We start from the raw sequence: 23,486 nt of genomic DNA, 5'->3' as shown, positions 1-23,486 counted from the left end.
TCAAGAGAGCTGTCAAGCTCGGAGAATTAGCCAGGCCTTGAGGAAAGTCATCTGAAGCCCAGCCCTGAAATGTTTGTCGGTTTGTCCACTGGTGATGGAAAAGTTGTGATATGAACATGCACTATTTCTGATGGCAGGTATCTGTCCTCTGGGGTGATGTGAGAGGGACAAATGCAGCTGAAGGGTGGAGACAAACCCAAATATTCTGGCTGAGATGCACAGTGACTAGAGCGTTTTCCCTTGCATGTTTCTAAGTAAAAGAGAAAAGAGAGGGACTAGCAGGAAGTTGAAAGAAGGTGTAGCTCCATCTGACAAGGCTGACTGTTCGAAATAAATATGCAGAGAATGCTTTGCAAGTCGCTAGCTGTGTGAGGGAGAGTTTGGACTTCATGGAAAACGTTAAAAATTCAAAGCAGAGCTGCTGGCAAGTGATCGCTGTTGAAGCAGGAAAGAATAATGAGCAGAAGCCTGGCAAGGGGGGATTGGGGAGAGGGATGAGGATAATAATCTCTTAAAGAAAGTTAACAAGACACGGGAGAGAGCGAGCATGAGAGGTAGGTTTCAGGGCTTCTCTGTAAATGCACAGAGGCATGGAAAATACAGCACAGTTTTCCGAGCAAATGGAGATGGGGATAACAGACGTCAAGGAAAAAACATGCTGTTTCTGAGTCCAGAAATGGACCAGAAGAGGCTGAGGAACAGAGTATGTCTCTTTACCACTGTGTGTTCAGTGGTGTTTCTAAGATAGGCTTTTGTGTGTTAAGGGGCGTTAGGAGTAAAATCTGCTATTTTAAATGTAGAACCAATTGAAATGGCCTGGTAATCCATGTTTGTTGCTTCCATCGAAAGAACCTCTGGGGATGCAGGGGAAGCTGTGTGAGGAGGTTATGGGGGGGGATGTTACCCAGTCTCTGTCCAGTAGCCTGAGGGTCACAATGAACCAAGAACATATCTTCAGGGTGGAGGACTTCTGAGGTATAAAAGGTACTAGAATGCCCTCAGATCTAGGACTGTCCAAAGTTTAGGACTTTGCAAGAGGCCTTTGTGATTCTTGCTCTTGACGTAGCAGTTCTTTGTACGAAGAAAGTAGTTGAACGTGGCTGGATCCCAAATAATTCTGTTTCTCGTCTGTATTAGAACGTTCAAGGCCTATCTGTACACCTACTGTTGTTCTCAGTTGGCTTCCAAAACACTGAGGCTCACGTACTATTTAAAGGTGTTCTGCCCTATCTCCATACATCAGACAGGAGAAAACATGGAGGAGAGAGAGAATTATTGAACTTTATAGTGCTGTAAGACCTACCATGTGCACGTAAGCCCTCACACAATCGTTGCACAGGACAGAGAGGATCCCCTGCATCCTATGATGAGCGCGAGAGTCTGATTGTCTGCTCCCTGTCTCTTCAAATGGGTGCACAATAATTTATTCCTGAGCTATTAATGGCACATTGAGAATATGGAAATGGGATATGCTGCTCATTCCACCCTGAAGGCAGTAAAGTGAACAGCCAGTTCAGGCTGGGATTTTCAAGGGGTAATTCCTAAGGTGTCTGCAACAGGAGTTAAGGGCTGAACTCCCACCAAATCCTTAGGGAAAACCAAGGGTCCCTAATTCCTGAGGACCATGAATTCCCAAGCTGTGGGTCTCAGATATCTGTAGTAGGATCTAATTGCAAAGAATGAAATGGTTACCTATGACTTTTGCCTGGGGTTCTTGGATATCAAGACCGGAGCTTTGCATGGGGTCCCCTACTCAGTGGTGAGGGGAGTGGGAGTTTGTATGTGGGTGGGGGTGAAGAGCACAAATATCACTTCCAGCCTTTCTTTGCAGGCTGAAATTCTGTTTGTACCACACAGGTTTTCTCATGTGCTAGCTTAGTGCAAGCCAGAACGTCCATTTCGTAAACAGCCTCCTGATTTTAAAAGTGTTTGGAGTTGGACTGGTAGGTAACCTAAAGCAGAAAAGTGAAGCTTCCTATTAAACGCAATTTTGACTTCTTGAGTTCTGGGAGGGAAAAATAATTGTCTCTCTGTCTGAGTACTATCTCTCAGGTTTTTAGGGCAGGCTAGTCTAGCCTCTGTCTTGTCACGGGTGGCCAGCTGCTCAGAGCTGGCTGAGCAGCCCACGTTTCCAGGCAGTTCAGCCTTGGCATAGTGTTCAGACTAGCACTTGTTGTGCCAATATTACTCCCCAGTCCTGTTGCAACATTTCAAAGCATGCCGCTTTAAATGACTTCAGCCTTTGAGCTTCAACATACTGCAAGTATAAGCCATGCACTTACTCTTTTATTTTTTTTGAAAAAATAATCTAAAAAAATCCTCAACCTTTTATTGGTTTCCTGAAAATGTTGTGGGTTTCTTTTTTTTTTTTTTTTTTTTTTCCTTGTTGGCAATTGGGTGACCTATGAAATACCGTAAGCAGCGCAAAGCATTTATCCAGTGACAGCCTGAGGTAGCTCAGGCAGCTCTTAGCGGGTTTATTTTCATTATTACAGCAATTTTAGGGCTGCATGCTGCAATTTTCACTTGCAGTGAGGTATTAAATTGAAATTACCCCAGATGTAATTGTCACACAGAATAATTCTGGACATGCTGAATTTAATGCTTTTCCAAGCTGTGGTTTTTATTACCCAAGCAAGTGCCAAAAAAACACTTGTAGTCAACAACTTAAACTGAAATCTGCCTTCTCAGAAGCCAGGATGTTTAGCTGCGGTTACACTGGGTGAAAAAAAAAAAAAAAAAAAGGAACCAGCTGTAGGAAGCTCACCAGAGTTTTTTCACTCCTCCTTTGACTGACTAACTTCCTCATGCACTTGGCAGCCTTCTCCTCTTGGCTGTAGTTTGGGAGGCTCCTAATGGATCAGCCCAAGTGTAATAGCCTGTGCAAGGGCAATATCAAGCATCACATATCCTGCACTCCAAGTGCCTGAAACAAACCTCACCTCAAGGAAGATAAGTGCTTTCAAAGGATGGTTTGTTCAGCTGCCTTGGAAGCATCTCTTCAGGTGCAGCAGCTCACCGTTGGACATGCCTCTCCCCCTCTGGAGAGCGGGTCCCATCTGGCAGACTCAGCCTTAGTTGGGGTTACTTTGACAGCTGGGATTTGGAGAGATGATTCCCACCTCTGGTGTAATGATGCACACAAAGGCAGGGTGAGGCTGTGAGCGCTGTTGGATCCAAGCACGAGCGCACCTTCCCTGCTCAGTAGCTGCAGCACAGTGATCAACCCCACCTTTGAGATGTTAGAAGCCTCATTACCCAGAAGTTGGGGGCAAGTTGCAGAGCCAGTGACCAAGCTTTGGAGGTCTTTGTGTGTGATATTTCAGTGTGTCCTGTATGCACGTTGTTTAATTAGACTAATCCAGGGCATAGTCATCTGATACTGCAACAACTGGACTTTTAAAGATAAGTTATTGTCAAATACAGGGAGTCTTTGTCATATCACCAGCAGACTCAGCTCGTGTGCAGTATCCCTGACACTCCCACTTGGGGGTGATGTATCATGCATACATTGTGGCATTACTTACTAGCTGTTGTAATAACGTAAGGGAAGTCTTGATGACTTAGTATTTTCCACCTTTTTTTTATTCTTTTGCCAGAAATAGCTTCCCTTGCTTGCTACGCAGAATCCCTCTTGATGCCATGCTTAAAGTGGGTGGAAGGACACACATCTGGGAACAGTTAGGATATAATTGTATATAAATAGCACAGAGAGAGCAATCGTAGTCCGTCACTGCAGCTTTGCAAAGCAAGCAAGAGCTGAGCCTGTGCACAGCAAACACCACACTCAACAGCAGTAGTTTTTCTCATGCAATCAAACTGGGAAAGTTCAATTTAAGCGCGTTACTGAATGATGCAAGGGGCCAAAGTGACCCAGACTGGTAGCTTAGGGCATAACCTGGTGGTGTTTGGTAATTCAGAAACTCTCTGTCTTTTAGCATCCCTGAAGTGTAACTTTGATGAATGAGGGTGCTACCACATGGGCCAATGTCATCAAATTTTCCTCTGCATGCTGACTGGCCACACACCTTTGCGGTCCTTTTAGGATGTATCCAGAATTAGAATTGGTTGAATAATGGATTTATTGTGTTGGTGACTATGCTAAAAGATGAGGGTGGCAATGGGAAATTTGATTTGGTCAAACAGAGACAGGATTTGGGAGAGGGTTTGAGTGAAGCAGTGATAGAAAACAGCATTTAACTTAGTGTGAGCTTGCAAATATTCTCTTCCACCCAAGATGTCATCTTTTTCTTATTTCTGGAATTTTTTAACCCACTGCATGCTCTTTCTACCTTTAGCTTAGGTCACTTTGTGAACAAACAGAAAAGCAATTTCCAAATGAAAAGCTGAAAAACCTCACTAAAAAAAAAAACTCAAACATTTTGGCATTTCTCAGTGCAACGTTCTCTGTTGATAATATCAAACCACAATTTTTGACTATTTTTATTTCCTTTCTCCTCTCCCTTTCCAACTGAGTTTTCTTGTTGGTTTTTTGACTTAGCCGTGCAGGTACTGTGGTCCAGAGTTTGGGGGAACTGACTTACGGTTTGTTGAAAAAGTACTTGCCCAGTTCCATTTCCCTCTTCATTTGAGGAATGTATTGGAAGCATTTAGGCAATCGGAGAAGAGTGTGCGAGTGGCATGTGGGCAAAAACGAGTGCAGCTGCTGTGATACAGAGCTCATTGGGCTGGGCGTTCGTTATGTGTACTCCTGACACTGGTGTGTCATCTTCAAGTTATCGCAGGGGCTGAAAGGGACCTAGAAAGAACAGCAAAGATGTAAGAGGTTTATGCAGATTTCCAGAGTAGCTACATGATGGCATTGCCGTTTGAAAACCGTGAATTTCGTCAGGTAACAGTCAAAGTAATTAAAAACAGCCATGAAGTTTTAACCTGGGAAGAAGGGCAGTAGGGAGCTGAGGTTACAGTTGCTGTTTTCACCTTCTGAAGGATGTTCTGAAAAGTGTTAAATCCCTTTCTTCTCTTCTGTCCCTGCAGTCAGGCTATGCCATTAAAGCCGAGTAAATAAGGAAACAATCAATTCAGAATCACTTACCTTGAGGCCAACCTATAGAAATCATTGCTTTAGGAAGTCAGAGAAAGAGAGCAGAAAGCTGGAACTGAGTAGCTCTTTTTACATCTGCTAGTAAACCATGGATAATATGAGCGCTCAGGTCTTGTGCTTCAGGACACAGCCTGATTGCTTCTAGGGAGTCTAGGAAAACACCTTACAGTGGCCAACCTGCAGTCTGGTGTCTTAGGCTCTCTTCAGAAGCGATGGGTGTTGGCCACTGCTGGAAGCAGGACGCACGAACGGATAAACCAAAAGAGTCGTCTGCTTTAGTACAAGCAGTAGTGCTGGGTTACTCAAAGCTTCTCCTTGTACTGAGATGGGCCTAATGCAAAGCTCCAAGTTGACATAAAACTAAAATATAGGGAAATGCAACCTGGACATCAACTGTCCTGGTTTGAGACCTCTTCCATTGGATTCATCAGCACATGTACTCAGGAATGGCTAGGAAGTGAAGAGGCAAAACTGCAATCAATTTCAGTCTTACAAAGGAGGAAATTGGAAGACTTTGAGATATCTATGGCCTTTTTTTTTTTTCTATTTGTAGTTTCAAAACTCCATATTGGCATAAATTCAATACGAGAATAACCTATGAGTGATTCCTTTCATCCTCATGGAGTAAATATTGACAGAAAAGCAGGCATAATTTAAGAAAGAAAAAAAAATACACATGATAATCCAATTCAGCTCAGACAGTACAGAAATCTACATGACACTCATGCCATCTTAGTGGCTTTATAAGACTTGCAGCTAAAACTTTATAAGCTGCGAGAAAGTCCTCGCAGGAGAGGTCTCTTGGCAGCACACCCCTTCCTTTGGCAGCCCCTTTCGAGACACACTCCAACAGCGCCTCTATGCTTTCTCCTCTCAACCCTAACCCTAAGCTGAAAAGATTTGTTCAGGCCACTGCTGGGATTGAGACCCTTGATTTCTGTTCCTGACGAGAAAGTCCTGGCAAGAGAGGTCTCTTGGCAGCACCCCTTCCTTTGGCAGCCCCTTTCGAGACCTGTTCCAACCAACTCCTCTATGCTTTCTCTTCCTCTCATCGCTAACCCTAAGCTATACCCTAAAGTAAGACTTGCCGCTTATTTACAGCTGCAAGAACCCTACCTATGCATTATCTATTGTATGAAGGTCCCGTATTTCATCTCACTTATGCTGATGTTAATGTGGAGTACCTTTTCTGAAGGTGATGGTTTCCTAACTGTTATAAAGCACATCAGAACTGACTGTCTACTTTCTAAGGCACTAGGGGCAATGTAACATGTCTAAAAAGCCTTTTAAAAATTATTCCTCTCTTAGGAGGTAGATTAGTTTTCTGTGCTTGCCCAGAAACCCTTTGATGTAATGAAGGACAAAATCTTGGGGATCTGAGTACAAAGTTCTTGCAGGCTTTGTGGGGCACTAGCAGAATAAATACCTCACAGTGTGGGGAGGAAGAGGAGAAGGCAGTTACCCTATGGTGGACTTGAGGAGGCTGTTCAGTCAGTCAGTTTTACAAATTGGCAGGACAATTCCTCGCCTTCTGGTTTTACACAGTTTTTAACATAAAACCCTGAGAGGTTAAGGAGCGGAAACGTGATGGTATAAATTGTTCATTATATTATGATAGTACCCAGAATCCCTGGTGCTTTGAGAACGTGTTCCCATTGTGCCGAGTGCTATGTAAATATTAATGAGCAGGAGATGCTGCTTTGAAGAGACTTTAGTTTGAACAGATGAAATACAGCATGAGCGGAGAAGCAGGCACAGAGAGGTGAGCTGACTTGTCCACGGTCAGGCCAGGGTCAGCCTCAGAGTCAGGAGAAGAGAGCAGCTTTCTTGACGCTTTGACCAGAAAAAAAAAATCACAGCCCATTGAAGCCCATTTGCTTCTCTAAAGAGGAGCTGTCGTTTCCTTAGCTCTAAGTGTGCAACATCTGAGAGTGGAAGGGAACCACTTATTTGTAAGCTGGGGTCATGTCACCACATGGTATTGGTGACACCCATTCGTTGGTGGGTGATGGTGATGAAGGAAGGCCTTTCTCTTCTCACTTTCTGGGGATGTGGGAAGCTGATGACTCCAGCAGTGTGCTAATTGGGAAGCAGTGGTTAGAGAAAAGGATTGCAAGCCAGGGACCTACATGCTCATCCCTTCCTAATAATGATAGTTAAGCTCTTTCTCTGCTTTATTCCTCAGTGACTTATTCTTGGGTTTCTGGTTTCCATCAGAAAGGATTCGTGCAGGAAAAACTCACCCTTAATAGAGGCTGGAGGACCATCTACTTCTAACGCTTTTGTTAATGAAATGAGAGCCCATTTTTAATTTCAGTGCTTGAATGACCTTTTCATTTTTCTCCCTCCTCAGCTGTATGACTTTGCGCTATCGTCCAGATCTCCCGCCAACCAGTGTCATCATTACCTTCCACAATGAGGCCAGGTCTACCTTGTTAAGAACAATTCGAAGGTAAGAGCTCTCAGTCTATTGGAATATATTTGTAAAAGTGTTTTTTTGTTTTTTAAGGGTGAATGGGCTAGAGATTTTCATGAATAAAGATAGAATTTCTATACACTCACCACAGTGAAATGACTGGGCCTAACAACTGTGGCCTCTAATGATTACCAAGTGAAACTAGCAAGAAAACAAGTCTACAAGAAACTAGCAAGTTTTACAGTGAGTAAGTGTGCTCGCTGTGCAGGGTCTAGTACTGGATGCTCTCAGGGGAAAGACATAAGATTAGACGGAGTCTGGGATAACGATTTTTAAATTCAGCTGCATATCAGAGCTCAGCTGTATTCTGTCCCAGTTGTCTAGGGACAGCTATTATTTTGCAGATGTCTGCTCTAGTATTGCTATTTGAGCTTCTCCAGTGACCCAACAAATGCCAGCAAGGCTTGATAATTGAGAGCTCTAATGGTGCACATGCAAACTAGATTTTCAAGGACAGTGTCTATAGTCTTCTGGATGCACTGTGGAGAGCTCTGGGCATGTGGCCATTCTTTCATTTGTTGGTTTGTTCTTGGCTATGTTTTGCCATAGTAGATAAAGTAAATGCTTCCTTTTCACTGCAGGTTTTTTAAATCGGCATTTAATCCCAATATGTGCCTTGAATGTAAAGCTCTCCTGTGGACATATTTCATGAGGTGTATCCCCACACTTTCAGAGAGGTCTGTGTCTTGGCTGGTGGGATACCGCTTAGAGAGCTAGGGTCCGCTTCATTATGTGTCCGTATTAAGTGCTTTGCAGGTGTGTTTCATGCCCCACGTAGTTAAGACTTTGCTAGCAGTGAGTCACACAATAGGCTCCAAGATCCTGTATATGACCATGGCCAGCTCCTGTTTGCTCTTCAGGAGGAGAAAGAGCTAGCTGCAATGGAGAATCAGTCCAGCCACAGGAGCACACTGGGGCCATCTTTGTTTGCCTGACGGACAGGGAAGCCCTCGATCCTGTCGCTTCTTGTTGTAGCAGTTCTGGGTGCTTGTTGCAAAGTAGGATTTTGGCTGCATGGTATGTACAGACCTCTATAGGCAGAACACATGCAGGCACCTTTCTTCAAGCTGTCTGATTAGGTGAGGAAAACAGTACAATCTCAGTGGAAACTCCTCAGCTATGTTGATGTAGGTCCAGTTACAGCCCAGGTGCACCCTGCTGAAAATGTAGTCAGTTAAACCATGGCTTCTCCAGGGGACCCTTGCCATCATCAGTCCTGATCAGCCTGGGGTCGGTGCCTGGAGGTAGATTTATTTTTGCTGATGAAGACTTCGTCTGTGCCGTATTCCCTTTGCGTCCTCAATGAGCAGTTTTCTGAGAACAGCATCCTCTCTCGGGTGAATTTTTTCATTGCTACAAGTGAGTTTGACAGTCCTGAAATTGAATTCTTGCTTTGCTTTATGGTTTCACGCCCAGTCCGATCTCCTTCACTTCTTACTTTACAATCTGTCCCTGCTTTCTCTGTTTAGTGTGTGTGTATTTCAGATGTGCATAGCACTGATACTTTGTTATCTACCATCTCCTTGATCCTGATATCTTTACAATACTTTGGGTGAGTTTACCATCCTGCAAAATCTATTGTAACAGAGAGCTGAAGGCAAAGCCAAGCACAGTGCTCCTGAGATGTAGAACATTTAGAACGTGTATGGTACAATGATGGGCTTTAATCTCTTCTTTCTCCCATAACTGAGTACCTGATTGGCCTGGCAGACAAGGTCACGAGTGGTGTTGCCACACGAGAAATGTTCGACCCATGACACGCCCATTTTGCCTAGATCCCCGTATCTGGCTTCATTAGAGAGCTGTGATCTGTCCTTTGCGATGATGGCACAGTTAGATAGTTAGCTATATATCTAGATATAGATGGCTAGAATTTTTTCCTCTTCCTCTGGGATATTGTCCTCTGAAGTTCTTGATTTCTACATGGAAAGTGGCTTCCTTTCTTGTGCCTTGTGTTTGACTGGGTTAGGTGGCTTTACTGACTTTCTTACCCTGTTGCTTGTGATTTCACTCACAGCTTCTGTCCTGCATGCCACTCCTCCCCTCTCACAGGCCCTTGTTGATTCCAGCTCTTGTGTTTTGTCTGTGGGATGGTATTCCCCAACAGTGGGTCCTCGTGAGACCTGTTTTCCAGAGGATGATTTCAGAATGGTGCCAAGGCTCTGTGGAGCATCCTGCAGTGCAACATTGCAGAGCATGGCTTGGATTGGGCTACCGAGCTGGGCAAACCCAGGCAGTGAGGACATGATACAAGACTGAAAAGAAAGCTTCAGTCCTTGTCTCCCCTGCCTCTCTCTCACTTGGGTGAGATCCTAAGCTTTCCTGGACTAACTTCCAGGAAATAACCCTCCTTTTTGTGTTCCCTGTGGTTTAGAGAAGGCCTCCTGGCAGCACGGTTCTCCTTTTTCTTCCTTCTGAATGCAGCACTTAGAGCTTTTGCTTTTGACCTGACTGTCTGGCTCAGGGTTAGATCCTAAGGGTACCAGCCCTTGGTGGCACGTAGTGCTGATGACGTGGTTCCTGCCTTGCCCCTCACTGGCCCTGATTGTTCACACACTGCCGTTTCCCTGCCTCTTTTTGGACTCAGCTCGGGGCCCATCTGCCTCTTCAGCCTTTGTAGGTTAATTTGCTATGCCATCTAACTGATCTGCCTTATATTTTTTTCTTTCCCTCGCTCAGCAAATGCTTAGTTTAATTAGATCTTCTAGAAATCTCTATCCCATGGTAGCTTTAACAACATGGATCGTTTTCCATGTGCCAGCCAAAGTAAACCCTATCTTTCTGACACTGCTTTGTGCTTTTTGGAAAGCATGTGGAACATAGCAGTGATGAAAATGGCCACCTCCTCTACCCTATTTTCATCAGTACCTCTCTGCGTGCAGAGAGCAGTGCGCTCTTATTTTCAGTATAACCCAGATGACAGATGGACAGACTGAGAAACAGAGGTGAAGTGACTTGTCCATGACTCACAGAAGATTTTAGGTTACAACCCCAGTTTATTGAGTTCCAGCTTAATTAAGTTTTCCAATCCCACTGCAAAGTGATTGTCTGTTAATCTCCATTACAGGAACCAGAAAACAGGGAAAGGGGGAGTTGCTTGGCTTGTCCAAAGTCATGGGGCTTTGGGGGGGCACAAGTCCCCCAAAGGGAGTACTTCTCACATGGCAACTGCTTCACCATGCAACTGTTCATCTTCCACCTTCCATGGACTACTGTTTCTGGGCCTTTTCCCCTGGCTAAGGGCAGATGTGATGTAGCCTTAGGTTGCCTGACAGTAGCAATAACCTTGAGCCTCCTTTGAAGTACTCTTCACATAGATTAGTGGGTGTAGCAAACATGAAGGGAGGGCAGAGGGAAATGCAGGTGAAGGCACACTCTAGAAGGGAAAGGAATGAAGCTGGTCTATGTCACATTGTCCCAACTGGGCAAATCACCTCTTGGAGAATGAACCGTGTATATGATGAGCAGGAAACGTTACTATTCCTATACCTTTCCATAGGCACTTGAAAGCTTTACAAGATTTTGCATGAGTACTTTAATTTTCACTGAATGCTAAGGCTGGGCTGTATTGCAGACTCAGTTATGTTGCTTTTGGCTCCGGATGTGGATGCGAGTGCTGTGGCCCGTAAAGTAGAGATGCCAACACGTGGCCTATGCTGTTGGCTTGTGCAGCACCCGTTGCACAAGTCACATTGTGAATGTTTGTAACAGTTCATTTATGAACAATTTGCGTTGTCAGAGCTATTGAGAAAAGCTAGTGGACTGTGTTGAATAATGAATTAATTAAAAAGTTCCATGATCTTTTCTCTGACCATTTGCCAGCTGGAAGAAAAGAAAAAAAAAGCTTAAATTAATTGAATGCCCAAATCTCTGTGAATGATGTAGTCAGCGTTTATAAATCTCTGTGTAACTACGTGAATAAGTAAAAGTGTCCAGGTAGTAGAGGCTGGGTGTCATGAAAAAAGGGAAGTAGGGAAGGCAAGCAGAGGCCAGAGAGAAGGAGATGGTGAATGGAAAAGTGGTTTTTGAGAAAATTTTCATTGTAGTGGCAGTTAAGAGACTGCCATTGGATTCTTGTTTATGTCACCTGCTTTTGCCTGCTTTTGGAATGACCCTGGGCAAGTTTCTTATCTCACGGTGGTTCAGTTCCATGCGTTTCGTGTTCTGAGGCCAGTACATTAAAGATGGTAAGATGCTCCAACAGTATGGGGGCAGGACCATACAAATAAACCCAAGGAGAGAAGGCAGGAGCGAGGGAGAGAGTAAAGAACGCACAAACTGTTTTTTCTGAAACCTTTATTTTCTTCTTCCCTATCTTTCTGTCCTGTGCTAGACTGAATTTAAGAAAGGAATCCATCTCAGTCCCCGGCTCTAGCTGCCTGGCTCCTCCACAGGGGGAGCTGAAGGACATCCCTGTGGGCATAGCAGTCACTGGAGAGGAAAGGACAGTGTGGCTAGGGAAGGAGATGGACTCATTATCGTCTAGGGTCAGACACAGTGTTAGGGTTCTCAACATGATGAGTAATAGTGCCTTACCAGCATGAAACCGTTTGTAGTGAGGAGGATCACGGTAGCTTCACACACTACGTGACTTGATTGTGAGAATATTGTCCCCTTTCTTTTGCCATCCCTCCTCTGCAGGCATCAGCATGCTCGCATGCAGAGAAGCAGCCGCCACTGCATGGAAATTGTGCTTTGAGGGCTTGATCTGGTGTGGCATCCTCTTGAAGTCAGCAGGGAGCAAGCCTTGGTGTGTGCACCCATCCCAGGGAACCAGGAGGGAAGAGAAACCCCTTGAAGCAAGAAGCAGGGTTGGAGGGTGACAGAGCTGCAAAAGACTTGAGTTAATGCTGTAATCTCAGATCATCAGATCTTTTGTGTTGCGGTTTTCTCCAAAGGGTCGGGGCAGTTTTTGAAGCTTTCTGGCCAGTCAGCACTTACAAAGGCTTGACAGGAGAGGAATGTGTGAGGAGAGGAGTGCCTGACAGCCTGCTGGGGGAGAGGAGTGGTGGTGTTTAGTTGTCCAAGCATATGCCTGAGCTCCCTGGGGGTTACTGGCCTCGGAGCTCCAGGAAGACTGATTGCAAGTAAGCAGCAGGGGGAAAAAAGCCAAAAGCTCAAAAGGTCACAAATAAGCGTCAGAGCCCTAAATTAGGAATGGTGGGAATGGTGTGTTGGGACTCCTGCCAGCTCCCTGTCTCCCTCCACCCAGGCTTCCCAGAGCAGGCAGTCTGTACAGGGTCATGTTTCCCACTGCTGGATGAGCTACGTGGACACGTTCCCTTCAGCCCTGCCCTGCCTGCAGCTCACATGCTGCATGTTATTCATCCATGTTGCCCATGGGACCATGCCTTTCTAATTTCCAATAGTAAGCATTGGAAAGCATGCTTAGCATCTCTTGCCTAGTTGTCATTTCTTCAGATGTTCTTACTCAGTATTGCTGTTCATGGGAATGGTTTTGGGTCCTGCCCTAGCAGCAGTAGAAAGCACAAGGTCCTGGCCCTTGTGCAGGTATGGCAGTAGTACACCCATTTTGGCCACCATGACAAAAAAAGAGGAGGAATACTGCCTCGCATCAGAGCTATGAGGGCCAAAAGAGGGCAAGATGTATTTCCAGCAGAGCTAGGTTAATGCTCAGGAGAAGGACCACGCTGAGGCCGTGTCCCCTCCTTATGCGTCCTGTGTCAGTGGTCGTGGTGGGTCCCTGAGTGCAAGGTGCCGGTATAGGAGGAGGCTCCATGTGAACCTGCGAAGACCAACTGGCAGCTTGCCCACAGAATCTAGTGGTACCGGCTTTTCATCCCTCCCACTGTCCAGCAGGCACGTGAGGGTTTTCCCTACAGCAGGCTGTGCTGCAGGAGGCAGGCATTAAAGCAGATTTTCCACACAGCACAAGAGTTACTGTCACAGAAAGGCTTGCAGTCTATCCTTTTGCCCCTTTTACGCTAAACCCACACTAATTCAGCTTCTGATTCTTTTCTCGTCTGTGGATAAGTACTGGGGAAGCTGGTTGCAATATGGCTTTAGACACTTGAGTCCTGTGGCAGTGGGATTGGAGAGAGGGCAGCTAAGATCGCCTTTTAACTCCGTGTCTCCACACACTGCGTAATACTGTTGTTCCCCTCTAACTTAAATGCCGAGTCTCCAGCATACTTTCCTCTCTTTCCGAGTCAGACTGGGGATTTAAGAGTTGTCACCTGTTAGCCGTTAACGTCGCTGAGAACTGCTGTCAGGAAGCCTTTTCAACCCAGACCCCTCAGGTCAGTGGTGACACTATCCAGTTTATTCTGCTGAGTGGTCTTTGTTTGTTTATTCTTCAAATTTGCAGCTGGGAACTTCAGAACAGGAATAAGGAGACTTAATTATTTAGCTCTTGCTGACAAACCAGAAAACAACCTTTGGCAAAAGTCCTGATGCAAATGCTGTGAATACCGCATCAAATATTTAGATCATTAATTAGTGGGTAGAATATCATGCCTTTCATTTTCCGGTGCAAGAAATGATGTCCCAAACAGCCAGCAACTCACACCTTCCCCATGTGACACAGCCTTGTGTGTATCCAGACACTTCTGAAAAAAAGAAATAATGAAGCCACGTACCTAGTTCCTTAGGCAGTATGTAGGCACCTTATGGAGTCTGTGCCATGACTGAAGTGAGTCTGATTAAAGGAGCCAAAACAAGCCAGGTGTTGCTCAGAAACTGTATAATTAGCACTTTGTGCTGACTATTTTTTTTTCCGCTTTTTTCTTAAATCCTGGACTTTTTTTTAATTTGCTAATCATCTCTCACAGTGACTAAGTATACAGCCCTACATGCGCTTTTACCTTTTGATGTTAACATAAGAGAACTCTTGAATTTCAAAGAGCTGGTGGGTATTTGAAAGGATAAAATGCAAAAACCGCAGTGTAATCAAAGCTCATTATGGTTATTCTTGGTGTGATGTCTCGCTTCCTACATAATTAGCCATTTTGGGTTGTTGAAGCAGTTCATTTTGGCGGGCATTTTCTCTCCTCGCTCTCGTTCTGATTTTGATAATTGTGACCCCTGGTCCCTTCAACACTTTATTATGCTCCCAAAGACTTCTCTTTTTTTCCTAGCAAGTCACAGTATGTTGCCATGGAGAGAATTATGGGTTCATAAGGACAGATGGATCAATGTCCAGTCACCTCTAAAAAGAAACATATATTCTGGGCAATGACCAAAAAATACTGACAAACAGAAGGCCTGAACTCCCCTCTGCAAGCATTTTCTACATTTTACATATGTCAGGATGAATTTTGCACTGGAAATTAGTTGGAGATGGAATTATTGGATCTAACACTGCTGGGTATATGTTGAGGAGCAAATGTTGAGCAGGACAAAAGGAGGACCTGGTCTTATGATGAAAAGGTAGCGTGAAATTCTGCATGGTTACGTCTGCAAAATGACTGCTAAATCCATTGAAACAAACAACATTTCACCATTGTCTTTTCAAGGTAATTCAACAGAGAATCTGATCATATCCAGTTGAATAAACTTAAGCGCTTTCAGGACTAGAACCCACGAATTTTCATTTTGATGGCAACAGGTCTTTCCATGATTTAAGACAGAAAGTATTGTGATCTCTGGCTCAACAGACTTAAAAGTTGTGTTGATTTGTTAAAATAGGTTCATCACTGCAGTATATCTACGTATGTTTGATTTCAGGAAAAAAACAAGTCTGTAAATAACAGAAGGACTTCAAAGCACTGTAATATTAATTGTCTTGTGTTTTTACCCCTATAAATACAAAAGGAAAAAAGCCACACATGCACACAAAGAAAGAAAGAAAAATAAAGAATAAAAAAAAATCAAAGCTGAGCAAAGATCCAAGTAACAGAAAAGCTGGCTTTGAATTGTTAAGAATGCTTTATAGAGTATCTGAAAAATCCTCATAATGCCAAAAAGCTAAAGGATTCGGTGTCTGTTTCCAGTCATTCCTGAAGAATGTTGCAATATATAATCTGGGCATATATAATCTGCTGTGTTTCCAGGAGTCTTGGTGTATTACCGTGCGATTAATAGAGCACAGGTAGAAAAACGCGTTGGAGATGTGAATTCGGCCTTGCTGAAGAGCCAGCACGTTTACTCTCAGATCCATTTGGAAGTGAGTTACGCTAGCAATATTACTTTAAGTCTTTCCTGCAGAACTCTTCACGCTTGTATTGAGTGGTCCTTACTGCCAGCTTAGGGCAATTTTTGAATTTGCAGATATCTGTGCAGATTTTCATAACGGCAGTAACAGGCTGCTCCTTAATGCTTTGATAAACTCAGCCTTTTGGCCTGCTTTCACCAAGGCTTTTTTCCTTCTGGGTTTAGGAGAGTGTCACTCTATGGATGAGTGCCAGAAGTGCAATTACCAGAGAGGGCTGCAATGGTACTGGGTGAGACTGTTTTCAGTTTGGGGGATGCCGTGTTGCTCCAAATACTATCTTTCAGAAACTTTATGGAAGGATGATTCGCAGAGCTGGGGTAAGGCTCAGAGAGGTCCCTCTACCATCAGTTTGTGTACCAAGTTCTTCACTGTTACTCTAGTCAACCCTCTATGTCTTGTGGACGCAGAGAGCCCTTCTTGTTTGCTGCTTAAACTGGCTCTGCCATGGTGACGTGACAGTAGGTTTATGCTCCCCTTGCCCCGCTCCTTTCGGTATCTTTCAGTAGGAGACAAGACCAGGCCATCCCACCAGCTGTGGGAGATTGGTACGGTCTGTACCAGCAAGGACCTTCTTGCAGGTTTCTCCTTCCCCTGTTACCCATCAGGGGACACCCAAACCTCTTGTCTCTCTCCATTTCCCTTTGACTGAGTATCTTCAGGGGGCAGATGTATGTCACTCATTCTAGCCATCTAAAAGTAAAGCACTGGGGGTTAGGCAGATAGGAAAAGCAAATAGGTGCTTTCATTCAACTAGCTTAAGCTGGAATAAACCACGTTGGGAGGTGTACTCCACAACTAAGAGGAAACCTTGCCTCAGCTAGACTCTTGACTTTTAGATGGTGACAGGATGGATCCCACCTCTGAGCGCTGTAATGGCTCTGGCATCCCTCATAGAAATGACATCTCTTACATGCTGCAGAAAGAGAAGAAAGCTGGTCACAGTCAAAGGCAAGGCTTTTAAATATGAAACCTGAAATGCGTGCGTGGGATGATGAATCGCCTTTGTGGTGGTGATGTTAGGGACCAGCTGTGAGCAGAGCGGTGTCGTGCAAGGCACCAGGTGGACATGGGGAAGCAGATGGTCCTTGCTCCAGGGAGCTGCCAGTCTCCTAAACACGGTGGGCATGGGATGCCGCAGAGCAGGTGATGTTTCGGTAGCAAATGCCACACTGATTTGGGGATGGGGGGAACAGTGGGAGTGAGGAAGGGGCAGAGGACGTCGAGCAGCAAGTGAGCATGGAGAACAAGGCAGGACAGCCAACTGAAGGCAGAGAGGACAGGCCTGAAACGAGGCTGGGGTGAGGACAAGGTGAGGGCGCGTGTGCAGACCCCAGGTACTGTACGGCACGTGGAGCACGGAAAGGCTATCAAAATCACTACTTTGGGTCCCAACGTCCTGGTTTCTGCCATGGCCCTGGAGGCTCTTTCTGATTTCTCTCATAAAATGTTTTCTCTCTCTTCCCTAGGGGGAAAAAAATTAAAAATTCCGTAGACATCAATGCAACGTAAATCTGGTCTCAGTGCAAGTTCCTTCTGATGTGCCCAAATGTTAAGTACTGTAGCTCCCCTGGTTCCAGTTCCCTTCAGGATCCCAAGGGCCACATCTGAGTCTTGCTGGGCACAGAGCTGCACCCAGGTCGTACTAATTTTTGTTGCTGATGCAAGATCATCTGTGCTGTGCAGCCCCCATTTTGAAGAGGGAGCCCTAACACGCACCAGGTCCAGAGATGCCCAGTGGGGACACAGCTGTGGCCATCACTGATGCAGAAGTGGTGCCATCACTGATGCAGAAGTGGTACATGACCGTTTCAGGCATTCAGGGGAGATTATCCCTGATTTATGGAGTGGCAAACCGAGGCACAGAGTTTGTAGCAAATGGCTTGTCAGTGGGAGACGGTGGGAGTCCGTAACTGAAGAGACTTGTTGGCACATCTCCCTAGCCCTAGGCTAGTGCCTTGAAAACTGTCCCTTGCTTTTTCTTCCATAAGAGATGCTCTGAGGGGAATTTTCTGAGGCAGCAAGTACCACTAACAACCCGGATCTGAGAATACAGCCCAGTGCAGTGGTTTCAGTGGAGTTATTCCTGCCGGTACAAGCAAGATCAGAATTAGACCCTCTGCAAGTGCTTTCCTATAGAGTTAAGACCTGCATTGCACTTCTGTCAGCTGAATCTATGCAGGAGACTGGGTGGAGGCAGGCTCTGAATATTCAAGTTGCCCACTGTCTCCCCCGCTGCTCTCAGTGGGTTATTTATTTATTTTACTGGCTTTTTTACAAGTCTGCTTTTTTCCTGCAGGTTTCACCAAGTTAGGCTTCCAGGCAATCAGTGCTTGTTAAATATTCCACCGAGCATGATATTGCTCTCCTGTCTCTCTGTACTGACTCTCAGCTGCGGTAATTTGCTGAACTCAGCTCTCACATATGGGGATTTTTTAAAAATAACAAACCTATTAATAATAATAATTAAAAAACACTTGACAGGTGGGAACAGCACATCTAAATTGTTCTGCGTGCCCCAGCGGGAGGAGGGGCATTCAGCCACTTTTTCTAATACTCTGTGTTGGTTGCTGGCATTTCCAAGGCTGTGTTGTCTAGCCCTGCTCACAGTAAGGCTATGCCTGACTGTGATTAAGAGGCTAGTGGGCACAGCAGCTTGTCACTGTTAAGACGCCTGCTGTCACAATTGCTGGCGGAGTTACTCTTGCAGTAATGCTTAGGGGGCAAAAGCCTTTTTCCTCCCTTTCTTCCCCCATCACCAACCTTAATGTGTGAAACATCTGAAGTGAGGGAAAATCATGGCTTTTGCCAATATCCTGAAATTGGAGATGGCAACCTTACCGATGTCCGGAAATGATAGACTCGGTCATCAGCTGGTATCATTCTGTGGCAATCACTGCAGCTGCTTGGGCTCAAGATTTCACACGACGACTGAGTCTGTTCAGCTTTTCAGGGGCCATTGCAAGGTGTTTTGAGCACAGAGCGCTCCACAGTTCCCTGTCTGCTTTCCATGCTGCATGCTTGATGGTGTCCTAAATACTCTAATGGTGGACCACCAGTCCTCTAAAAATGCTCACGATCCCATGTTTTGTCTGTAGCTGGTTCTGTATTTCCGAGGTCGCTGTAGGGGCAGTAATTCAGGTCTTGGAAGTGATTTTGAGGCTCTCCACAAAGAACCTTCTAGCCTTACCCACTCTCCTCTGAGGTAAAGCTATTTTTTTGGTCAGGATTTCCACTGAAAGAAATGGAAAGGAACCTGTCTCTATGAGAGCATCTGTCTTGGGATGGCCTATTCTCCTTCCAAATATTCAAGCTTGATGCTTTTTCTCTCTGGGACAGTTCTTACACTGATATAGTTCCAGAACCGAATGGGGTAAAGGTACACCATCACTGCCATTGTCAAGGCACCTAGCAGTAGCCATAGTTATTCCAAGCCCTTCCGGATGGGATGGGCTTACAGGTAATCAGGTAAGAGATGTTCTATGAAGGACCAGCAAGGAGCGAGACGAAGGTTTATGGAAAAAATATCCCATGAAAAGAGCAGAAAAGGTTGGTTGGAAAAGTAACAATGGAGGCATGTTCTTGGCAAGGGAAGAAGCAGTGAGGAACGGCAGTTCTCGTCAAGGGCGAATGCACGAGGTACACTTCTGTTCTCCACTCAGTTGGTACAACGACAAGCTTCAGTGGACTGCCTCCAGTTTGTGCTTTGGAGACCATGAGCAGAGTCACACAGGGGGAGTTGCGACATCCTGGGATGACTTTGTGAGACCCCTTCAGATTGGCTGATAGCTGCTGGGCACCTAGGTCTCCAGAGGATCTTGGCTTTCTGAGCCCTCTTTATTGGGATCTGAGTTAGGGATACAGTCTCCAGGGCTTCTGTTTTTTTTTGCCGCAGAGTTGGGAGCCTGAGAGGCTGGAAAACCTGTTGACAATGCTCTGGATGTGTCAGTGGCTTCAAGGATGTTAGCTGATAGGGTATCTGTCCCATTATGCCAGTGGTAGATTTGAGAGAATTTTCTAACCCAGACCAAAAGGCAAACTAAGGTGTGGCTGTGAAATTCAGAGGGCCTTTAAATCCTTCCTGAAAAAGGAATTGTACTTGAGATGAAGGTGCAGAAGTTTAAGTTCTGAAATGAATCACAGGATCAAACTGACTCTATAAGTCAAAATCAAGTACGTCACAAAACTGCAGTGCATTGAGATTTTGTCTTTCTATTACATAATTGCAACCTTAGAGTTCAAATTCTTCCGTCATACCCTGCCGCAGTGGCACTCAGTACAGCAATTTACTCTGCCATCTCCTGCCAACTGTTAAAGCACAGCAGTACTGCGTGGCGGGGACGGGACCTGTGATGTCTCTGTGCCAAAGTCTCAAATGTCAGAAATCGCAAGCTAAGACAGGGCAAACTCTGTTGTAATGTGGTAACTAAAGGTTTTTACCCTCCGCGGGGGCGAGACGTTCCGAAGAGGGTCACACACACACGTTAGTGTAAGACCTTCACGCTAATAACCGTGCACTCTCTGCCTCCGCTGTACTTGTTTGTACCAGCAAATGTTTTCCCTTCAAGAAGTCAGCCTTGACCCTTTGCTGAGGAAGGATTTTACACTCTTGTGTTTCTACTGACTTCTCTGCAGTATGAGAAAGGGGAAGAGCAGGTCCAGCCTTTTTAATAATGATAAAAACTTGGTGATATAGTTAAGGGAAGATTGTAGCTTCATTTCACAATACCTCCCCTCCTGGAGGGACCTTTGAACCACTTCCTCCAGTCTCTTTCATTAAATAGGCAGGCTAAAACCCTGTTCTTATCCTCTCTGCAGTCTTTGAAATACAATCAGCTCACAAATGAAATGGGAGTTGTCCTGCCATGGCTGTGAGCTTTGTAAAGATGGGTTTCAGCTGGGTAATTTTGCTCTGTGTTGGTCCTGCTATCAGTAAGTTATCATTAGCTCAAGAAGAGGTGGACAGGTGATGGCAGCAGTGGCGTAAGTCTCTTTATGAAACTTACTTTGTGCAATAAGCATATACCTGAAGCCCATTTCTCCTTGCCTGTTTTGGTCCTCTGTTTCCACAAGGGTGGATCTCACCTATTTCCCAGGAATACTGGGTGCTCTGCTCTTAGATCAGACTACAGGTAGCAGATACCTGGGAACTCTAGATTATGGGGGCAGTTCTGGGTCTTCTCTAGTATATTCTTACCGCAAATACAAATCTTCTGTGCTTTGGCAAGGATTGATTCCTAGTCTTTCTTCCCTGTTTACTGGGTTGTTGTGTTGGTTAAGCCCTGTCATGGATTTTTCTCTCTTAATTCTTTAGTGTGCTGAACCGCACCCCGGTGCATCTCGTCCATGAAATCATACTAGTGGATGACTTCAGCGATGATCGTAAGTGATCCTTTGTACATTTAAAGCAAGGGGCCAAACCAAAAGAGACTCTGAAAGGTTGAGATTAACATGGAGAGCAGGGAGAATGGTTGTATGTTAAAAAAAAAATTTAATAAAGTTCTGTAGGTGTGGAGAGAAAACCCTGCTAAGCTAGGTTTGCTTTCGTGCCTGGCAGATTCAAATTCCAAATGATAAACCTGTTCTAATGAAAAAGATACCAGAAAAGCACATCACAAATCATTTCTTTGACGAGGAGACATGATTCCATTCCTTACTCGGGTTTATCCTGCTGCAATTCTTGTGTGTTTGGTCAGGCTGTCAACTGTAGCCAGGAGCAATTCTGGGTTTATACCACTTGTAACTACACAGGAGGTCTTGCATCTGGCCCCCTTTTCTTCCCTGTGATAATCTGAGCCTCCTGACGTATACTCTGTGTAAAGTTACATAAATGGCCAGCAACTCTTGATTGGCTTTCACTGGTGTGTAGAGGAACGGAAAAAGGATTTCTTGTACAAGTTGCCTATTTCTGAAATGCATCAGAAATGGTGCTCTATGTGACAGACAGCCCAAGTCTTCCTGCTGTTTTCACCTTGTTAGCGGTGTGAAATCCATAGGTCATATCTGCAGGAAGTGTCCGTAGCTGAAGCCCCAGAGGCTTCTAGAGAACTGCCCTGACTGTCCACAGCTGAAGACCTTGCCCTCTGAGAAAAGCAAGTGGGAGATTCAGGCTGCAGAGAGTAAGTGTCTGAAAAAATTGCCTTAGGCATAAAAGGGATGATAAAATATGGCTAAGTTGAGTGGTCCATGGCACTTACATTTCAAGGAGCTGCAAAATGTAGCCATTTACTAGGAATCAGGGAAACAAAAACAGAGAGGATTAAAAAAAAAAGGAAAAAATTGTATCCACATTTTGCTCGTGGATGTTATAAATAGGCACTGCGTCAGAGAACGTTAGGGACAGATTTCACAGCAGACCCGCTTCTCATCTGTCTGTCTCCAGCACAGAGGTCTTACTCAGAAGTCACTGAAGCCAGTGAAGAGGTTTCCAGTGATTCCAGTGAGCTTTGGAGGGACTCCGGTGCACTGGAGGCTAGACTGGACTAGCCTACAAACCAGTAGAGCAGCTCATATGGAGAAAAGGAGCAGGTGCAAAGGCTTGAGTTGCCCTGGAATTCAAGCAGAACAAGCTTTTTGAAAGGGTGGAGTAAAAAATGACAGTTATTTGGCTAAATGTACAAAGCACTTGCCTTCCTGAAAGAGGAAGATTTGTAGGAATACATCTTTCCTGTACCAGCATGCCAGATGGCATGAGCTGGGGAGAAGGAGCAGAGGTGGGTTTCAACTCGTCTTGTTCCCACAGCACCAGAGGGCGGTCTGTTTCCCACGTAACTTAGAGCAGCCTCTTGGCTACTCGAAATCAGCGCTTCTCAGATGTCTTACGTCTGTCCCCTTCTTTCCTGTGGTAGTCTGAGCCTCCTGGCATGTATTCTGCATATATTTACATAAAATACATGTATTTACGTAATATGATATAAACACATGGTCAGTTTTTCTCTACAACCCCCTCCAAGCAATTGGTGCTTTTATCTTGTGCCCAATTACATCTCATTTCTCACCTCTGTCAGTTCATTGACGCTTTATTCACTCAGATGCAGTTGTTCCCGCATGTGGACAACAAACATACAGCCATGTGCACGCAAGTTCCCAGTGAAGCTGGAAACTTCAGTCTTATATAACTAGCAAACTTCAGCCCCTTTTGCTCCTCTTGTGTATACAGATAACCTCAATTCTGTATATGTTATAGGGGATACCAGTGCAATGATGTATCTGTAAACAAAGATTGCTGGAGCAGGATGAAAGTGTTTGGAGGTGTATACACACACAGAGGGGTGGAAGGAGGGAACAGGGCATAAGCATGTGTACTTATAGGGCTGAGGAAGCAGAGGCAGAGGGGTAGGATGTGTGAAGGGATTGCAGAGGTCGTGGTGTAGGTGTGCAGGGATAAAGGGAGTCACGCTCAGTGTAGCTGCGTGGTGACCCAATTCAGTTCCTGCTCCATCCTCCTCCCCACCTCTTCCTAGGAGTCCTCCCTGGCCAGCAGGTGGTACCAGGGCGGTAGGCAGCACCAGAGCAGGTGCAAGAGCAGTGGCAGCAACTGCGGACAGGACTGCAGGGCCCCTGTGCCTCTGCCACGGGTGGCCGTGGGGCTTCTCTCCTGGGGGGCACGGTGTCCTTACGGAGCTGCTCGCCCAGGGTGTGAGAATGGCCCCAGCTGCAGGAGCCTCCAGGGTCTGCCCTCCCCTGCCACAGACGGGGTACCTGGTGCTCACTTTGACCGTCTCTTTCTCCTTGGCCAAGGCTTACAGGCCACCTCATGGTTTCCCTGCCCTGCC

At 45.4% G+C, this 23,486-nt stretch overlaps 1 protein-coding gene across 6 annotated transcripts in view; it reads left to right on the top strand.

The window, feature by feature from the left end:
- GALNT14 (polypeptide N-acetylgalactosaminyltransferase 14) overlaps positions 1-23,486 on the top strand; it is a 137,759-nt gene that overhangs the window by 82,890 nt on the left and 31,383 nt on the right. For all 6 annotated transcript variants that reach the window (XM_068940113.1, XM_068940111.1, XM_009686180.2 and 3 more), the window contains 2 exons: positions 7,419-7,517; positions 21,026-21,093. In XM_068940113.1, the coding sequence (XP_068796214.1) occupies positions 7,419-7,517; positions 21,026-21,093 (167 nt within the window). The remainder of the gene's footprint in view (positions 1-7,418; positions 7,518-21,025; positions 21,094-23,486) is intronic.

This window comes from Struthio camelus, chromosome 3, assembly GCF_040807025.1.
Source record: "Struthio camelus isolate bStrCam1 chromosome 3, bStrCam1.hap1, whole genome shotgun sequence".
Classification (NCBI taxonomy): domain Eukaryota; kingdom Metazoa; phylum Chordata; class Aves; order Struthioniformes; family Struthionidae; genus Struthio; species Struthio camelus.
This window is presented reverse-complemented; position numbering and strand designations above follow the sequence as displayed.